The sequence below is a fragment of the Diabrotica undecimpunctata genome, chromosome 2, assembly GCF_040954645.1.
Source record: "Diabrotica undecimpunctata isolate CICGRU chromosome 2, icDiaUnde3, whole genome shotgun sequence".
Taxonomy (NCBI): Eukaryota; Metazoa; Arthropoda; class Insecta; order Coleoptera; family Chrysomelidae; genus Diabrotica; species Diabrotica undecimpunctata.
Genome location: NC_092804.1, coordinates 1,041,305 through 1,056,554, shown reverse-complemented (window position 1 = coordinate 1,056,554; position 15,250 = coordinate 1,041,305). Strand labels below are relative to the sequence as shown.

At 32.9% G+C, this 15,250-nt stretch overlaps 1 protein-coding gene across 1 annotated transcript in view; it reads right to left on the bottom strand.

Annotated features, from left to right (window-relative positions):
- LOC140434032 (neuropeptide CCHamide-1 receptor-like) overlaps positions 1-15,250 on the bottom strand; it is a 54,668-nt gene that overhangs the window by 17,896 nt on the left and 21,522 nt on the right. The window contains exons 2-4 of the mRNA XM_072522013.1: positions 7,281-7,573; positions 3,605-3,831; positions 2,646-2,968 (exon numbers count right to left, since the gene is read on the bottom strand). Coding sequence (XP_072378114.1) covers positions 2,646-2,968; positions 3,605-3,831; positions 7,281-7,510 — 780 coding nt within the window. The 5' untranslated portion in view covers positions 7,511-7,573. The remainder of the gene's footprint in view (positions 1-2,645; positions 2,969-3,604; positions 3,832-7,280; positions 7,574-15,250) is intronic.

The following is a 15,250-nucleotide window of genomic DNA, read 5'->3' as shown; positions in this document are numbered from 1 at the left end:
ATAGTTGTCTATTGTGATATTATTTTCATTGTCAGTTATTCTTTTGACTGTCATATACTTCGTTTTTGCTTCGTTTATTTTGAGACCTCTTTTTCTTGCTTCAGGATCTTTGCAGGATGCACTTCCATTAGTCGTGGCTTATTCCTACTAATGATGGCTACATCGTCTGCATATGCAGTAATTTGTACTGATTTGGTGTTTATATGGCCGGTTATATTGGTTTTTCTGATGACTGCCTCAAGAACTAGGTTGATAGGGCATCTCCCTGTCTTACTCCCATGTTGATGTTAAACAGGGGAGTCAGTTCTCCATCTACTCTGACTGCGGCTTTTGAACCCTGCTAAACAGAAATGCATTTCATAATATCAAAATCACAGGAGGGAGGGCTACAGCAGATAAAGCAACAGCAAAAATATTTCTACAGGAGGTAGCGAGAATTATCGAACATTGGGACTACTGTGCCGATCAAGTATTTAACCCATTGCCAGTCTAACCGATTTTCTATGCGCGCGCATAGACGTCTTCAACGAGGTGGGGATATGCAGGCTCAGGCGGTTGAAATTTCCAACTGTGGCAGTGTTGTGAGTAATAGACGATAAATACTAAGCACAAAAATCACGTGCATTACATGTGATACGCAAAGCAATTTTATTATTGTTTCTTTCTCATACGATGTGAGTATCATATGTGATTCACATTACTTAAAATTATTATGTGTATTTGTTTTATTATTAGTTTATTAATTTATTCTCTTTTTAGCTTCTAAATGCTATAAAATTATAAAAATGAATCCTTCACACTTTTATGGCCATAGTAGTAACAAAAGAAGCTACGAGTCTAGTAAAGAGAGTGAAAGTCATAATCCAGAAAATTTTAGTGATTTAAGTGACGAGTTTAGTGATTCATGTACCTTCTGAATGTTCAAATGATTCTTCAGCAACAAGTTCATCTTCCGAAGAAGACATTCAATTACGTCTATCACCATCACCAACACAACCTATCCCTGAATGAATGAGCTTCAAACTTTCAGGAGAGAGTGAGAGTAAATTTTACTGGAAATTCCGGTTTACAAAAGAGAATTCTAATTACAGATGGAAATGTCGTAAATCCCGTTGATATATTCCAACAATTTTTTGACGATGAAATCCTCAATTTAATGGTTACTGAAACAAATCGTTATGCGCTGCAATACATGGCAACGCATACACTAAGAAGGTCCTCTAGAATGAAGAAATGGGTCGATGTAACATTATGCGAGATGAAAATTTTTTTAGGTATTCTGCTTGTAACAAGACTTATCCAATACCTTAACATAGAAGATTATTGGCGACGAGACAGTCTATTTTACCATCCAATGTTTCACCAAATTGGAATGAGCTACAACAGATTCTCTTTGATACTGAAAAACTGGCACGTTTGTGATAATTCAACAGCTCAACCTAACAATCGATTATACAAAATAGATGCTTTCATCAAGTTGTTTATTTTAAAAATTCAAGAGATCTATACCCCCGGGGAAGAAATAAGTGTCGATGAAACTATGATTTATCACCGAGAAAGACTACTATTTCGACAATATAATCCCGGCAAGTCTCATAAATATGGAATAAAATTATTTAAGCTATGCGAGATGTCAGGATATATATGGAATTTCTCCATATACTGCGGCCAGGGTACGTCTACAATATTACCTGGATTAGACTTCTCCGGATCTGTTGTTGTTTTTTTCTCTGAGCCATTACTTGACAAAGGTCGCACTCTTGTAGCAGACAACTGGTACAGCAATATTTCATTAGCCACTTTTTTGAAAAATAGAAACACAGAATACTGTGGAACAATGAGGGTTAATCGAAGTAGTATCCCAAATGAAGTCAAAACAGAGAAACTAGACAAAGGACAAATTATAGGTGCAATCAATACTAACGGAATTCGACTATTCAAGTATTAAGATAAGAAAACAATTTACATGGTTTCAACGTTCCATGGATCTGACATGAAGGAAACTGAGAGAAGAAATCGGAAAAGTGAAATAATTAGAAAACCTACTTCAGTTTTGGACTATAATAGGATTAAAGGTGGTATAGACTTTTCAGATCAAATGATTTCTTACTACAGTCCTGCTCGTAAAAGTGTCAAATGGTATAGGAAAGTCCTTTTTGAATATATTAGTATTGTAGTTGTTAATAGTTGTATCTTATATAAAAAAATTTATAGTAATAAAACAATGCCACTAGCTTCATTTATCAAATGTCTGGCGAAATCTTTACTTGGAATCAATACCAAGCAGAAAATAGAAAAGCCCATTCGAAAAGTTCATGAACTAACAAACATTGCACGCTAAGAAAATGGAAAAGTTCAACGCAGACGGTGTAATGGTTGTTATAAAAAAATAAGTCCGGAACACAATCGTAAAAGAGCTGAACGTATGTGTGGAACCTGTGGAACGTATCCACCGCATATAAAAAGACCTTACTCTATTACAGAAAAATATTTGTCAAGACTTACATTCTCATACTGTTTAAATGAATAATTATAACTTTTAAACTATTAATTACAAACTAAGGCATCTAAATGATGTGCAAATGATTTTTTGAAAAATAAAATAATCCCTTACTCCCCAAATTATGTTTTTAAGAACTATTTACCTGTTTCTCAATTCCCTGGATTTCTCCCGGCATATTCTTCGTACTAGTAATCAACGAAACTGCCATCCCTAAGTAAAATGTCGCTATGATAATAAGCGGAATAAGGTACAAAATAAAAAATTTTAGCAGAACCATCATTTTGGCATAGTTGTCATTCATCCATTCGGAGGGAAAAGGGTAGCAAACTGAAAATATGGGATTTTCTTCGTCGGGGATCTGTTTTATGTGGGATCCTACAGAAGCTGGTAGAGCGATTAGCAATGACAGTATCCAGACGATCACTGTTGTTCCTATAGTTATTCTTTTTGCACTCCTGGTTCCACCTGGAACAAGTCAAATAAAAAAACTTATTTTACTTCTGTATTATTTTTTTACAATAAAAAACTTTAAAAATGTATTTATTTTATATACGAATACTTTACTAGAAACAGTTTCAATGGCTATATAGCCCCTTTGAATATTATTATTAACCGTGTTCAATCAGTTCAATAATATGTTCTTGTAATGGCATATCTTTGATTATTTGGTAAACCTACATTACACATCACAAGAAATTAAACAAAAGTGTTTTAACTTAAACTTTTTGAGCAGCGCTGATTGACACAATAGAACAATAAAATGTTATACATAAGGATGTTGTAATAGATATCTTCGCTTACTTGGTCCACTATTAATACTAGTTAAAAGTTATCAGCATTAAATGGGAAACCGGGATTCATACATGGCCTTTACACCGAAGAAAGAAGTATGAACCCAAAATCATTAAAAGAAAAATTGTGTCGTCGAGATATAAGTTGAATTTTTAGTATATTGATATTTTAGATCGAGTAGGTGCTTATATAAACTAAATATGTTTCTAATGATTTTTTGCTTGACGATCTATATTCAATATTCAACCTACTGTATAACATTACGAAATACAGAACAGTAATTAAAATGATTTAAAATTACCTACTCACCCGTAGCGTGAAACTTCTTGAGAGGATCAACGATGGCAAAAAATCTGTCAGCCGATAGAGCTGTTAAAGTGAAAACGGAGACTGCTACAGATAAGTCTTTAGTAGTCTCTGAAATTTTACAGACTAATGTTCCCCACGGCCAGCTCTCCATAGTGTAGATAATCGAAGTGAAGGGAACACTAGTGACGACAACCAGCAAGTCTGCTAAGGCTAATGAAAAAATATATCTGAAACAAATTTAATAAAAGGTAATAGTTGTTTTTGTAATAAGTCTGTAAAGTAACTCTTTATCCAACGAGTCTGTTATTAGCGAGCGAGGCGAGTAACAGATTAGTGTGATAAAAAATGATTAAAGGTGAATGCAAAATTTTATTGCCAATCATAAAAGCATTAACGAATAAGTCATATTGTAATCTTTTTTTGCACGAATATACAAAAAATATGTACTTATAAATAGATAGGTTTGACATGTTATTCAAGACTTACCTGAAGACACAAACAAACAAAAATATTCAAAATGTTTTGCGAGTTGAACCCTTCTATAAAAATATCTTACAAGTCTTACAAAACAATCTTTAATACAAAAACTTAATATAGCCATGGATATCCCTGGATAACTTGGATATCCCAGAACCGATACATGTAGTTCCTGTGATGAGTTTTAAACAGCTCTTCAGTCTGATGTTTTAAACAGCTTCAATCTTGCTCAAAATGAACGCTTGCAAAAGGAAATACGCCAGATTACGATACAAAATGATGTACACAAAAGAAAGGCTGAGGTATTTTACAGTAGAAAAAGGGCTGCAAAGAAAAATAGTCGAACCTCTCTGACTGACGAAGCTATTTGCCTGGATTTTGAAGAAAATCTCAGTGTCCCAAACATAACAACAAACGATATTCACTATAAGAGCCACCTAAACGTATATGTCTTTAATGTCCACATTCTATTTAAGGCAAAAAGTATGTTTTACATTTACAAAGATATAATCCATCTTCTGTATAATAAATAAGTTCCCCTAAACATTATAAAGGCATCAGTATCAAACAAGTAATGGAAATAAAATACCTGGAATCTACACTGTTTAGTTATAGAGACTTGGACACAGAAGTGAAAGATCAAGTACAAAAAGCAAATAGACTGGCAGGATGCAATAACAGCACTATATGGCGAAACAGAAGAATTTATAAAGCCAGTGTAAGACCAATAATAATGATATATGCCGCAAAAACAAGACCCGATACAGCCACAATGCAACGGTGACTGGAAGCGGCAGAGATGAGAGTACTGAGAAGAATTACAGAAAATACGCTGAGGGATCAAAAGAGAACTGAAGACATTAGAAGAAAATGTAACGTACATTGTATAAATCAATAGACACAACATAAAAAAAAGAATGGAATAACAACATAAGCAGAATGGAGGAGACCGGTGTCGTCAAAATAGCAAGAAAAAAGTCACTCATCAATCGGCAGAAGAAGTATCGGACGATCGCGCAAAAGATGGAGTGACAACCTTTATAGAGGTATTAATCCGCCAATGAACAAGCAGAATTGCTTATAAAGAAGAAGAAGAAAAAGAAGAAGAAAAACAGTTGGTTGGTACCTTTTAGTACATAAGGTTTTTTTTTGAGCTGGGAAATTGTACATTCCCAGCTCAAAATTCCCAACTTGTAATATTTTACCATCTACCTACTGTCTTACTTAATTACAGTGTTAGTTACTCAATTTATGTAATTTAGCGGTCACCTGATCTCATCATGTGGCTAGTTCCAAATACTATATAGACGTAAGTAATAACCACATTTTTTATTTAACAGTCAAAATTTGACCCTTTTTGTTTTCATTTTTAAGTGGGTATACTTTTAAGTTTTTTACTGAGGATGATCTTATAGGATTGAAAACATTCTGAAAATTTATAAATCCATTTTGAATAAGTTTTTAAAAATTTTATTCATAAAATTTTATACCATTTTACAAAGTTTGTACATCTTTGTAAGTTTTTTTAAAGTACTGTATACAACCAACCACCGGAAACTTCCCTTTTAAATTTTAAATACTAAAGAAGGAGATAATTACAAAACTCAAAATCGCCCAAAGATCAATGGAGCGATGCATGCTAGTATAACAAAGATAAATCGAAAAAGAATAAAATGAATCAGACCAAAAAACAAAGTCACTAATATAATCCACAAAATCATCATTGGTGCTACAGCCCTATAAAAGAGCCTCGACCTTCCCAAGTCTATTACGCCAGTCAGTTCTATCCATTGCCAACTGTTGCCAGTTTGCTGCGCCTATTTGTCTACCATCCTCATCTACACCATCTCTCCATCTGAGTTTTGGTCTACCCCTTTTTCTACTTCCCACAGGTTGTGACATAAGGATTCTTCTAGGAGGGTTGTTCTGCTGTGATCTTGCCAGATGTCCTGCCCATCTTAGTCTTCCTATTTTTATAAAGGATACTACGTCTTTACCACCAAATATATGTTTATATCTGTGATATATCTCGTAGTTGTACCTCTTTCTCCAAACACCATTTTCACAGATGCCACCAAATATTCTTCTCAGGATCCTTCGTTCAAATATAAGCAGGAGATTTTCATCTGCCTTGGAAATGGTCCATGCCTCCGACCCATATGTCAACACTGGTTGTATAAGGGTTTTGTATATGGTTATTTTTGTTTTTTGGCTTAAGTTTCTGCTTCTCATATGTATACTGAGTCCAAAATGGCATTTGTTGCTAGGATTATTCTTCGCTTGATTTCTTCCGTCATGACGTTCTCCTTGGTGATCAGGGAGCCTAAGTATGTGAATTTGTCCACCACTTCAAAGGTAGAATTATCAACCGTGACTTGGTGTCCGATGTTTCTGGCTCTATTGTTGGGTGTTGATGCCATTAACTTAGTTTTATTTTCATTTACTTGCAGGCCCATATTTTTTGAGGCGTGTGACAAGGTGGTATACATTTCTTCTAGCTTGCGTGTTGTGCGGGCAACTAGATCAACATCATCTGCATATGCCAAAATTTGGGATGATTTATTAAAAATGTTTCCTCTGCTGTCTATTTGTGCATCCCTGACCGCCTTTTCCAAAGCTATGTTGAAAAGGAGACACGCCAGCGCATCTCCCTGTCGCAGCCCAACATGCGTTTCAAATGCCTGTGATTGTTCGCCCTGTATTTGGACTTTGCAAACGATTTTACGCATTGTAGCCTTAACCAATGTTATTAGTTTATCGGGGATGTGGAATTCATCCATGGCTTCATACAATTTATTTCTTAGGACACTAATCCACACAATTAAATCTTTAAAATGGCATTGGTAGGGACGTTTAACGAGAAAAACTGAAAATAGATGGTCCACTAGAATTACCACAACGAGGCGTCCAAATTTAAAATGGGACTATGGCATAAGAAACCGAGTCTGTACAACATGGCACAAAAAAGCGAATATTAGACAATCGTGGGTTGAAATCAAGAACGAGTATGTAAAGGGGGCTCCACCGTAATCAGTAGAAAACGCTCAGAATGATGATGATAATGATAATAGAGAAAAAAAGACTAGCCTGGTAAGAACACGTCAGAGAAAAAGATTCTTTTAAGGAAATAAAAATTAGAAAAAGATGAAGACATGGAGACTTAGTAGTAGTAATTTAAAATGTTATAAAAAATACTTACGTATTAGGTACATTTCTCATATGTTTATGTCTCACAAATATCATCACAAGCGTCCCATTCCCCAACACTCCCACAACGAATATCACAAAAAATATCACGGGTACAAAATATGTCTCTGGTCGCGTTTCTAAAGGAAACACTATAGTCTGATTAGTTCGATTGTCACAAATTTCACTAACATTTGTTGTATTAAATCCACACGAATCAAGAGTTTCAGTAGTCACGTTCATTTTCGATAGAGTCCTTGCTATCCTGTGTTACCTGGAGACTGTCTTATGTCCTTCTGGCTAAATCTGGAACATAAGATTGATAACAGTTGAAATACGTCATAGTGGCGCGTAAGCACGCATTTGCTTCATTCGGGAATATATGAAATACTGGTTAAAAATATCGGTTCAAGACGCAATTTTTTTTATAGAAATGTGAAAGTTTGTTTTCATCTAGACGATTAACTATTTAGACTTCACTATACATATTTTATCAATAAGATAAATAGTGTCGATAATTAATTATACGGAATAAGAAATATTTTAGTAAAAAGTATAATTTTTAATTTTTTTTTCTTTCGAATAAATTACTCAATAATGATAAATATTGCTAGTTGATTAATGATAAGTGTTAACACTGGTATTATATTAATGGTAAAAATATGGTAATATTGTGCTGGTGTGTTAATATGAGCTAGTTTTGTCAAAATTTAACTTTTACAGACTATAAAGATACCCGTGGAAATGTTTAGTATTAAAAATGCTTAAAAAATTTAACTTATGCGAGTGGTTAACATATACGTCAAGAAAAACAACTAAAACTCATTATTTATTATCAAAAATATCTACTACAGTCGTTAAAGACGAAAATGCAACTAAATTTTTAAGAATCATAAGAACAAGCTGAATTTTACTGAGAATGTCAATTTCGGGACTCCAAAAAAGTTGCAAAAGGTTTACTTATTTTAACCCTTATCCGGACAACACATTTTATTTAGGTAAACGGGCAACCCGGGTCCGTTGGGCTCACCACTGTTCTTGAATGTACTATTCATATTTATCCATATATTTCTAATATCCTTTTTTGATTTTTTATTAAAGTTAAATTGTATAGATTACAAAAAAAGTGTTACTACAGTATGCGGTCTTCCCCGGGGGTGCGATCTACCTGAAGGATTTGCACAAAATAATGACATGCGAGAAAAAATATTTATTTACAAGTAATAAACATTTGGAGCCAAATAAAGACTTAATTAATAAATAAATAAAAACTTTTTTAAATCTACCAGGCTATTTAATTTAAAAAGAGGGATTGATGTTTACGCATACCCTGGAATAAGCTTACGGTGTTGTTGCCTTTCATTATTGTGTGAAAACCCTTCTGAGAAAAGATAACGGTAATTAGCAGCTCATGTATAAAATACCAACAAAAACAATCTTTACAAAATAAATAAAACGCATAAGTCAGAAGAATATTATTATTTTACTTTTACAACTAAATACTTTGTCATATCAATTTACTATTTTAGTTGGGACTAGGCCACAAGATTATCTCATTCCCAACTAGAATAGCAAATTGATATGACAAATTAAATTATTATTAAGTTTTAGGTTAAAAAAAAAACAATAAAAATAAAAAGATATAGATTAGTCATGTATGTTTCTTTATTGCAATACTTACAAACTTTTTTAATTGTCACAGGCTCACCATATTTTTATGCCATACTTATCTGACTTTGAAGACATATACTGCTTGAAAGGACACCTACCTTGATACGGAACAAGTTGCTCATCTACCGTTATGTTTTTTGACGAAACGACTGAGCAGATGCAATATTTATTTCAAAATATGTATAGGTACCTACCTAATAATATTATTGCATTCCAGCAATGGGTATAATACCTATTGTAAGCATCTCTTTAATGTTCACATCAAAGAGATGTTTATATTGTTTGTTACACGTTTAGACTTTATTATTTGATTTCCGAAATCATAACAGTCGTTTAGATAATCCACAAAAACACTACTTTATTGCCAGATTAACTTCTGTAACAAAGATTTAGACTTTAGGTATAAATACAAATAGGGTCCGACGAGCCTGTGTTGCCCTTTTACACGACAAAACACTTTTGACGCAATAATTCAACAATAATAATAAATATTTTGAATAGCTCATGACTATGTTGAAGGACACATACTTCTTAACAAATTCAGTGATGCATAAATTCAATATAAATTTTTTTATCAGTTTATGATAAAAGAATTGGCTTCTCTTGCCCGTTGGACCCACCTTGCCCGTTTAAGGGTTATTCCAAGGCTTCCCAACAAAACTCCCCATCGTAGAGTGGAAACATATTCTACATATTCATAGAAAATTAATTTTTTCCGTTTTCTTGCAGTACGAGAGGTTTTAGGGTAGAGCCTTAAGGTGGTAAACTTTTTTGCATCTTTTTTGGTGTCCCAAAATTGTCATTCTCGTCAAAATTCAGCTTGTTTGTATCATTTTTAAAGGACAAATCTCTGACGACTAGACTAATTATATTTTTTAAATATTTTTTATTCATTTTTATTATATATAGATCTTTATATTTTTCTCTCTGCTTTATGCAATTTTTCTTTATAATTTTTATTTTCAACAAAACAACCGCTTCTCCGAACGATGAAAAAAGATTTCCCGCAATTTATTTTTAATAACGGGAAAAAAGGAAGTCAGTTGGTGCCACGCCGCGGATGAATCGCGTTTAACCCAATAATTTGATGTTTTCAATACCCAAAAAGAAGCGCTTGTTGATTATACCTTATTATAATAACAAGATGATGATTTGGCAGTTCTCGTAATATTTGAAAAAAATGCTCGATTCCTAAAAAATTCTCATTGAATTTGCTTTTTTTTAACTCCTAATTTTATTGATAGCATAGGACATTTCAAACAGTTGTCAGATTGAGCAGTATTCAAACCAACAAATGATTTGTTAACTAAGTATTCATATAATATTAAGTAGATGAATGATGCTTAAAAAAACATAAAATAACATGTGAAAAAAGATAGCTAGTATTATTGGAGATATATTGTAATTGTCAAGCACTTGAAAAAAGCTTTAGTCAAAGAGTTTCCAAAAAAAGACATAGTGGAGGTTAAACAAAGTTAAAAAAAATGGAAAAAATGTATTACAGCAGCAAAGAAGTAAGATATTTAAAATCGTTAGATTGAGAAAAGGAATCAAAAGTATCAGCAGCAAAAGAAAAATATAAGCTAAACCCAGCTAAAACTTTCTAAATAGACAAACTTATTTAACTGAAATATGGAATATTTGTTTCATGTTTGCTATGTTCCATCGTCAATACATCCTACTGAATATGAAATTAACTCACATTTTTTGTCGTCTCCCGTTAGTATCAATAAAATAATTGGTAATATTAAGTGTTCTACGAGATTCTCCCCTAGAAATGATGATATCCATTATTGTATGATATATGACTTTCCTGCATCAGCACATTTTCTCCGTGATGATTTAAATAATATTTTAATTAAAGGAGATAACTGTCATTCTTTGAATGTCTTGTATACAGTGGATGATGGAAAATAACAACCTCTACTCAGACGGTCACCTTGGGTTTCGTAGAGATAAAGGCATTATGGATTGTGTTTTAAACTTATCCAGATATGCAGCAACCGATATCCAGGTAACTTATTCTAAAAACCATATCTTCTTCTTTACGTGCAATCTCCGCGACGGAGATTGGCAATCATCATGGCTATTCTGATCTTAGATGCTGCTGCTCTGAATAGTTCGATTGATGTGCATCCGTACCATTCCCTCAAGTTACGCAACCATCAGATTCTTCTCCTTCCTACACCTCTCTTGTCCTGGATTTTCCCTTGTATAATTAATTAAAGCATGTTGTATCTTTCATTACTCATAACATGCCCCAGGTATTGCAGCTTTCGTGTCTTAATGATTTCCAATATTTTCATTTTTTTGTTGACTCCTCTCATGACTTCGTTGTTTGTTACATGCTCGGTCCATGATATCCTCAGGATTCTTCTATACACCCACAGTTTAAATGCTTCCAACTTTTTAGTAGTCGACGCGTTAAGTGTCCATGTTTCTATCCCGTAAATCAGATTCAAGTTCAATTCTTTGGAGCAATCGTTTGTGTGAGTAATTAGTGTGCCAAGATAATTGTAGATTTGACTTGTTCTAAAGTTTTACCGTTATTTGTCAGGCTTTAATCATTATGTTGGGTTTTTTATATTCTCAAAAATTTAGTTTTTTTTTATGTTTATTTACAATCCATATTCTTCTCCATACTCAACTGTCTTGTTCATAAGCTTTTAGAGGTTGTCTGCTATTATGATGGTATCGTCCGCATATCTAATGTTGTTAATTGGTGTTCCATTGACCTTTATTCCTGTTGTTTCTCTCTCAAGAGCTCTTTTCATAATTTCTTTAGAGTATGCATTGAATAGTAGTGGTGACAATACACACTCCTGTCGCACTCCTCTTTAAATTTCGAACTCTTCTGATGTGTGTTCATTAATGCGTATGTGGGCCTGCTGTTTATAATATAGATTTGTTGTAATTCGAAGGTTATTGTATTGTACATGTTTTGCTTTGAGGACGTCCATTAGCTCTTTGTGGCGGAAGTTATCCAAAGCCTTGTTGTAATCTATGAAACAGACGTACATATCTTGGTTCACATCCAAGCATCTCTGGATTAGTACGTTGAATGCAAAGAGAGCTTCACGAGTACCTACGCCTCTATGGAATCCAAATTGGGTTTCTTCAATATCCATATCAAGTATTTGCGAATACTTGATATGGATATGCGTTTATGGATGATCTTTGAATGAATTGAAAAATATTTGAATGTGTGAGTCATCAGGCTTATGGTGCGGTGGTCGGTACATTCTCTAGCATTTTTCTTTTTTGGGAGACAAATAAATCTTGAGGTTAACCATTTATTGGGTATGTCACCCGACTGATAAATTTCATTAAAGAGCTTTAAGAGGACATCCATGTACTCATTTTCTATTATTTTAGGACAATTCAATAGGTAGTTGATCTGGCCTCGAGCTTTTTCCCTTTCTCGTGATCTTTAGTGCATACAATATTTCTTCATTTGTAAGTTATATACTTGTTTCTCTGTCCCTGAAAGATATGTCTTGTAAGTTCCCGCTTTCGTCGTCGAAGAGCTCTTCCATATATTATTTCCATCGTTTTAGCTTTTCGTCCGTCGTTATTATATTATTTCCATTTTTATTTAAAGTGGACGGGTTTAGTGGACATTGAAGGCGAAAACTCGATTAAAACTTTAGGCTTTTGAGCTATGGTTATACAAAAGGATCCTGAAGATACCATGAACAGACAAAGTCACCAATGAAGAAGTACTGCGGAGGATGAACACAACCGTGGATTTGGTCAACATCGTGAAGGGTCGTAAGATGCAGTACTTGGGACATATAATGAGAAATCAAGGAATATACGAGCTACTTCAATACATTTTGCAAGGTAAAATTGAAGGAAAAAGGACCCCAAGACAAAGAAGAATATCCTGGCTTGCTAACCTGAGAGCATGGTATAGAAAGACCTCAACACAGCTATTCCGTATAGCAATCAACAAAGTCATCATAGTCAGAATGATCGCCAACGTTCGGAACGGACAGGCACCCTAAGAAGAATATAAAAAGGTTTAATTGTGGTTTTTTTGCAGCCCTGTCATTTTTTTAACCTTTTTATGTAGGTTGAATAGGTCTTATTTGTTCTTCTATCTATTTACATTTTTCCTCATAGTAAATTTGTTTTGCCTCTGTTATCATTTTTCTGATTTCATTTTGTAATTGAGACTGTCTTTGTTCTTGGTTTATGTTCTTTAAGTATTTCGGCGGTCATCCAGTTGTCTTTCTTTCTTATGGGTTCTTTTAATATCTATTTGAATGGAACGAGAAGGCAGTTTTTTAATGTTATCCATTGTTGGTTTATCTCGTAGGTGTTAGTATCTAATTTATCAAAGTTTTCGTATATTTTCTGTTGGAGTTTGTTTTTTATATCAGCTTCTTTCAGTTTTCTAACATCTAATTTTGTAGTTCTTTGGGATTTTCTACTACGTTTAAGCTTAAGCGCGACATTAGCGATTAGTGGGTTATTGTCTGATGTGACATCTGCTCCTGGATATGTTTTAACTGATTTGATGGTGTTACGATATCTCTCTTTATTCATTAATAATTAATTTGGTTTCTTACCACTGGTTCTGGTTTATCTGCTGGTGAGCGCCATGTGTATAACCGTCTCATAGGTAATTTAAAAAACTTGTTTGTAATTACTAGACTTTGTTCTTGGCAGAATTGTATTAGACGATTTCCTCTATCGTTACGAAAGTAGAATTAATAGGAGAATTAATAATTAGTAGGAATACTTAATGAGACGATCCAATAAAAAATCAGGACCTGCTTTTTTTGCGGAGAATCAATGTTCTTTAGATTTAATTTAAAAGAAAAGAAGAATTCAAAAGAAAAACGAAATAACAGATCCCTGAAAAGTTGACAATAAAGCATAGCAAAAGGAATGGCCTTTCAAATCATGAAGCACTGAAAGATTTTTGGTTAAAATGACTACATTTATTGTTTTTGGGATTTAATACAGAAACAGTATAAAAGCAAACATAATAGTCTTAAGAAAAAAGGTATAAGTAATACTAAAAAGACGACTTATAATATAACATAGCATGCATGTGTTCTGGTACAACAACCAGTTGTAGACTACATTCACTAAATTTGTCTTTAGATCACGATAAAATATGTAAAATAATAACAAAAAAGTAATAAAAACTAGTTAAAACTGTTCCATGATGATTTCAAAAAAAAATATGCCTTACTTATGGAGGAAAAAAGGAAAAAATTTATGGAGGTGGAAAATATAACAAATAATAACTTTTTTATTACTCATCTTGTAAGTAATAAAAAACAGTAAAGAAATAAACTTTTCTAACCTCAAAAAAAAAATAAATACTTTTTAAAATATACCGATAGTATTAACGAAAATCGTTAGCTAAAATTAAAATATTGAATCCATTCTGTTGATGTTAATGTGTGCTTACTTCGCAATCATCTAAACGAGGTTTAGTGTTGATTTTAAACACACAAAATATTTTGGAAATGCTAATGAGGTCTAATTAGATCATTCCAGAGACGTATTCATAGTTTCTGGGTATATACTTTTATAGTTTTTTTATGCTAGGATTTCATTATTTGTTTCTGTTGTTGTTCTCCTTGCTTGTTTTTTCTTTGGCCAATAAAAAAACTACTTTGGCTTGTACAGACGGTCTTAATTTTTGTTTTTTTAATTTATATTTGTTTGCCTAATTTTTAATTTTTGATTAAGTTTTCGTATATATATATATATATATATATATATATATATATATATATATATATTGTTTTTTATTATTTTATTTTATTATTTAATTGTTTTTTCATATTAGATGTATCGCTAATAACACTCTTTTAGATGAACTGATGATGCTTATTGAACAATAGGCGAAACGTCTTCAATAAATAGATAAAGTAGCACAACTCTTGTCTTTTTTATCTCCAAATTGACCGAAAACATCCCATTCACTTACGAGTGCACATTTTTATATATATATATACAACGCAAAAGTCTAGGGATATCCTTATAAATAGACCTATTTTGTTTATCTGTAATCAACTTAAAAAAGTAATACAAAATTTGTATTTTAAATTGTTGTTTAATATGTCAAAAACCATAAATTGCAAGAAAAACAGAAAATTGGAGCAAAAAAAAATATATTGGAAATCACTCATGTTTCACATACCACCATAAAATGTCAAAAATACGAAATATAAACTTAAAATAAAGTATGGCCAACACATTGGTTTATCATAGCTCTACATCTACTGTTCATGCTCCGAATCACATTGTTAATGTCTACTTGAGGTAGTTGCGTCCATTGGTCTCTCA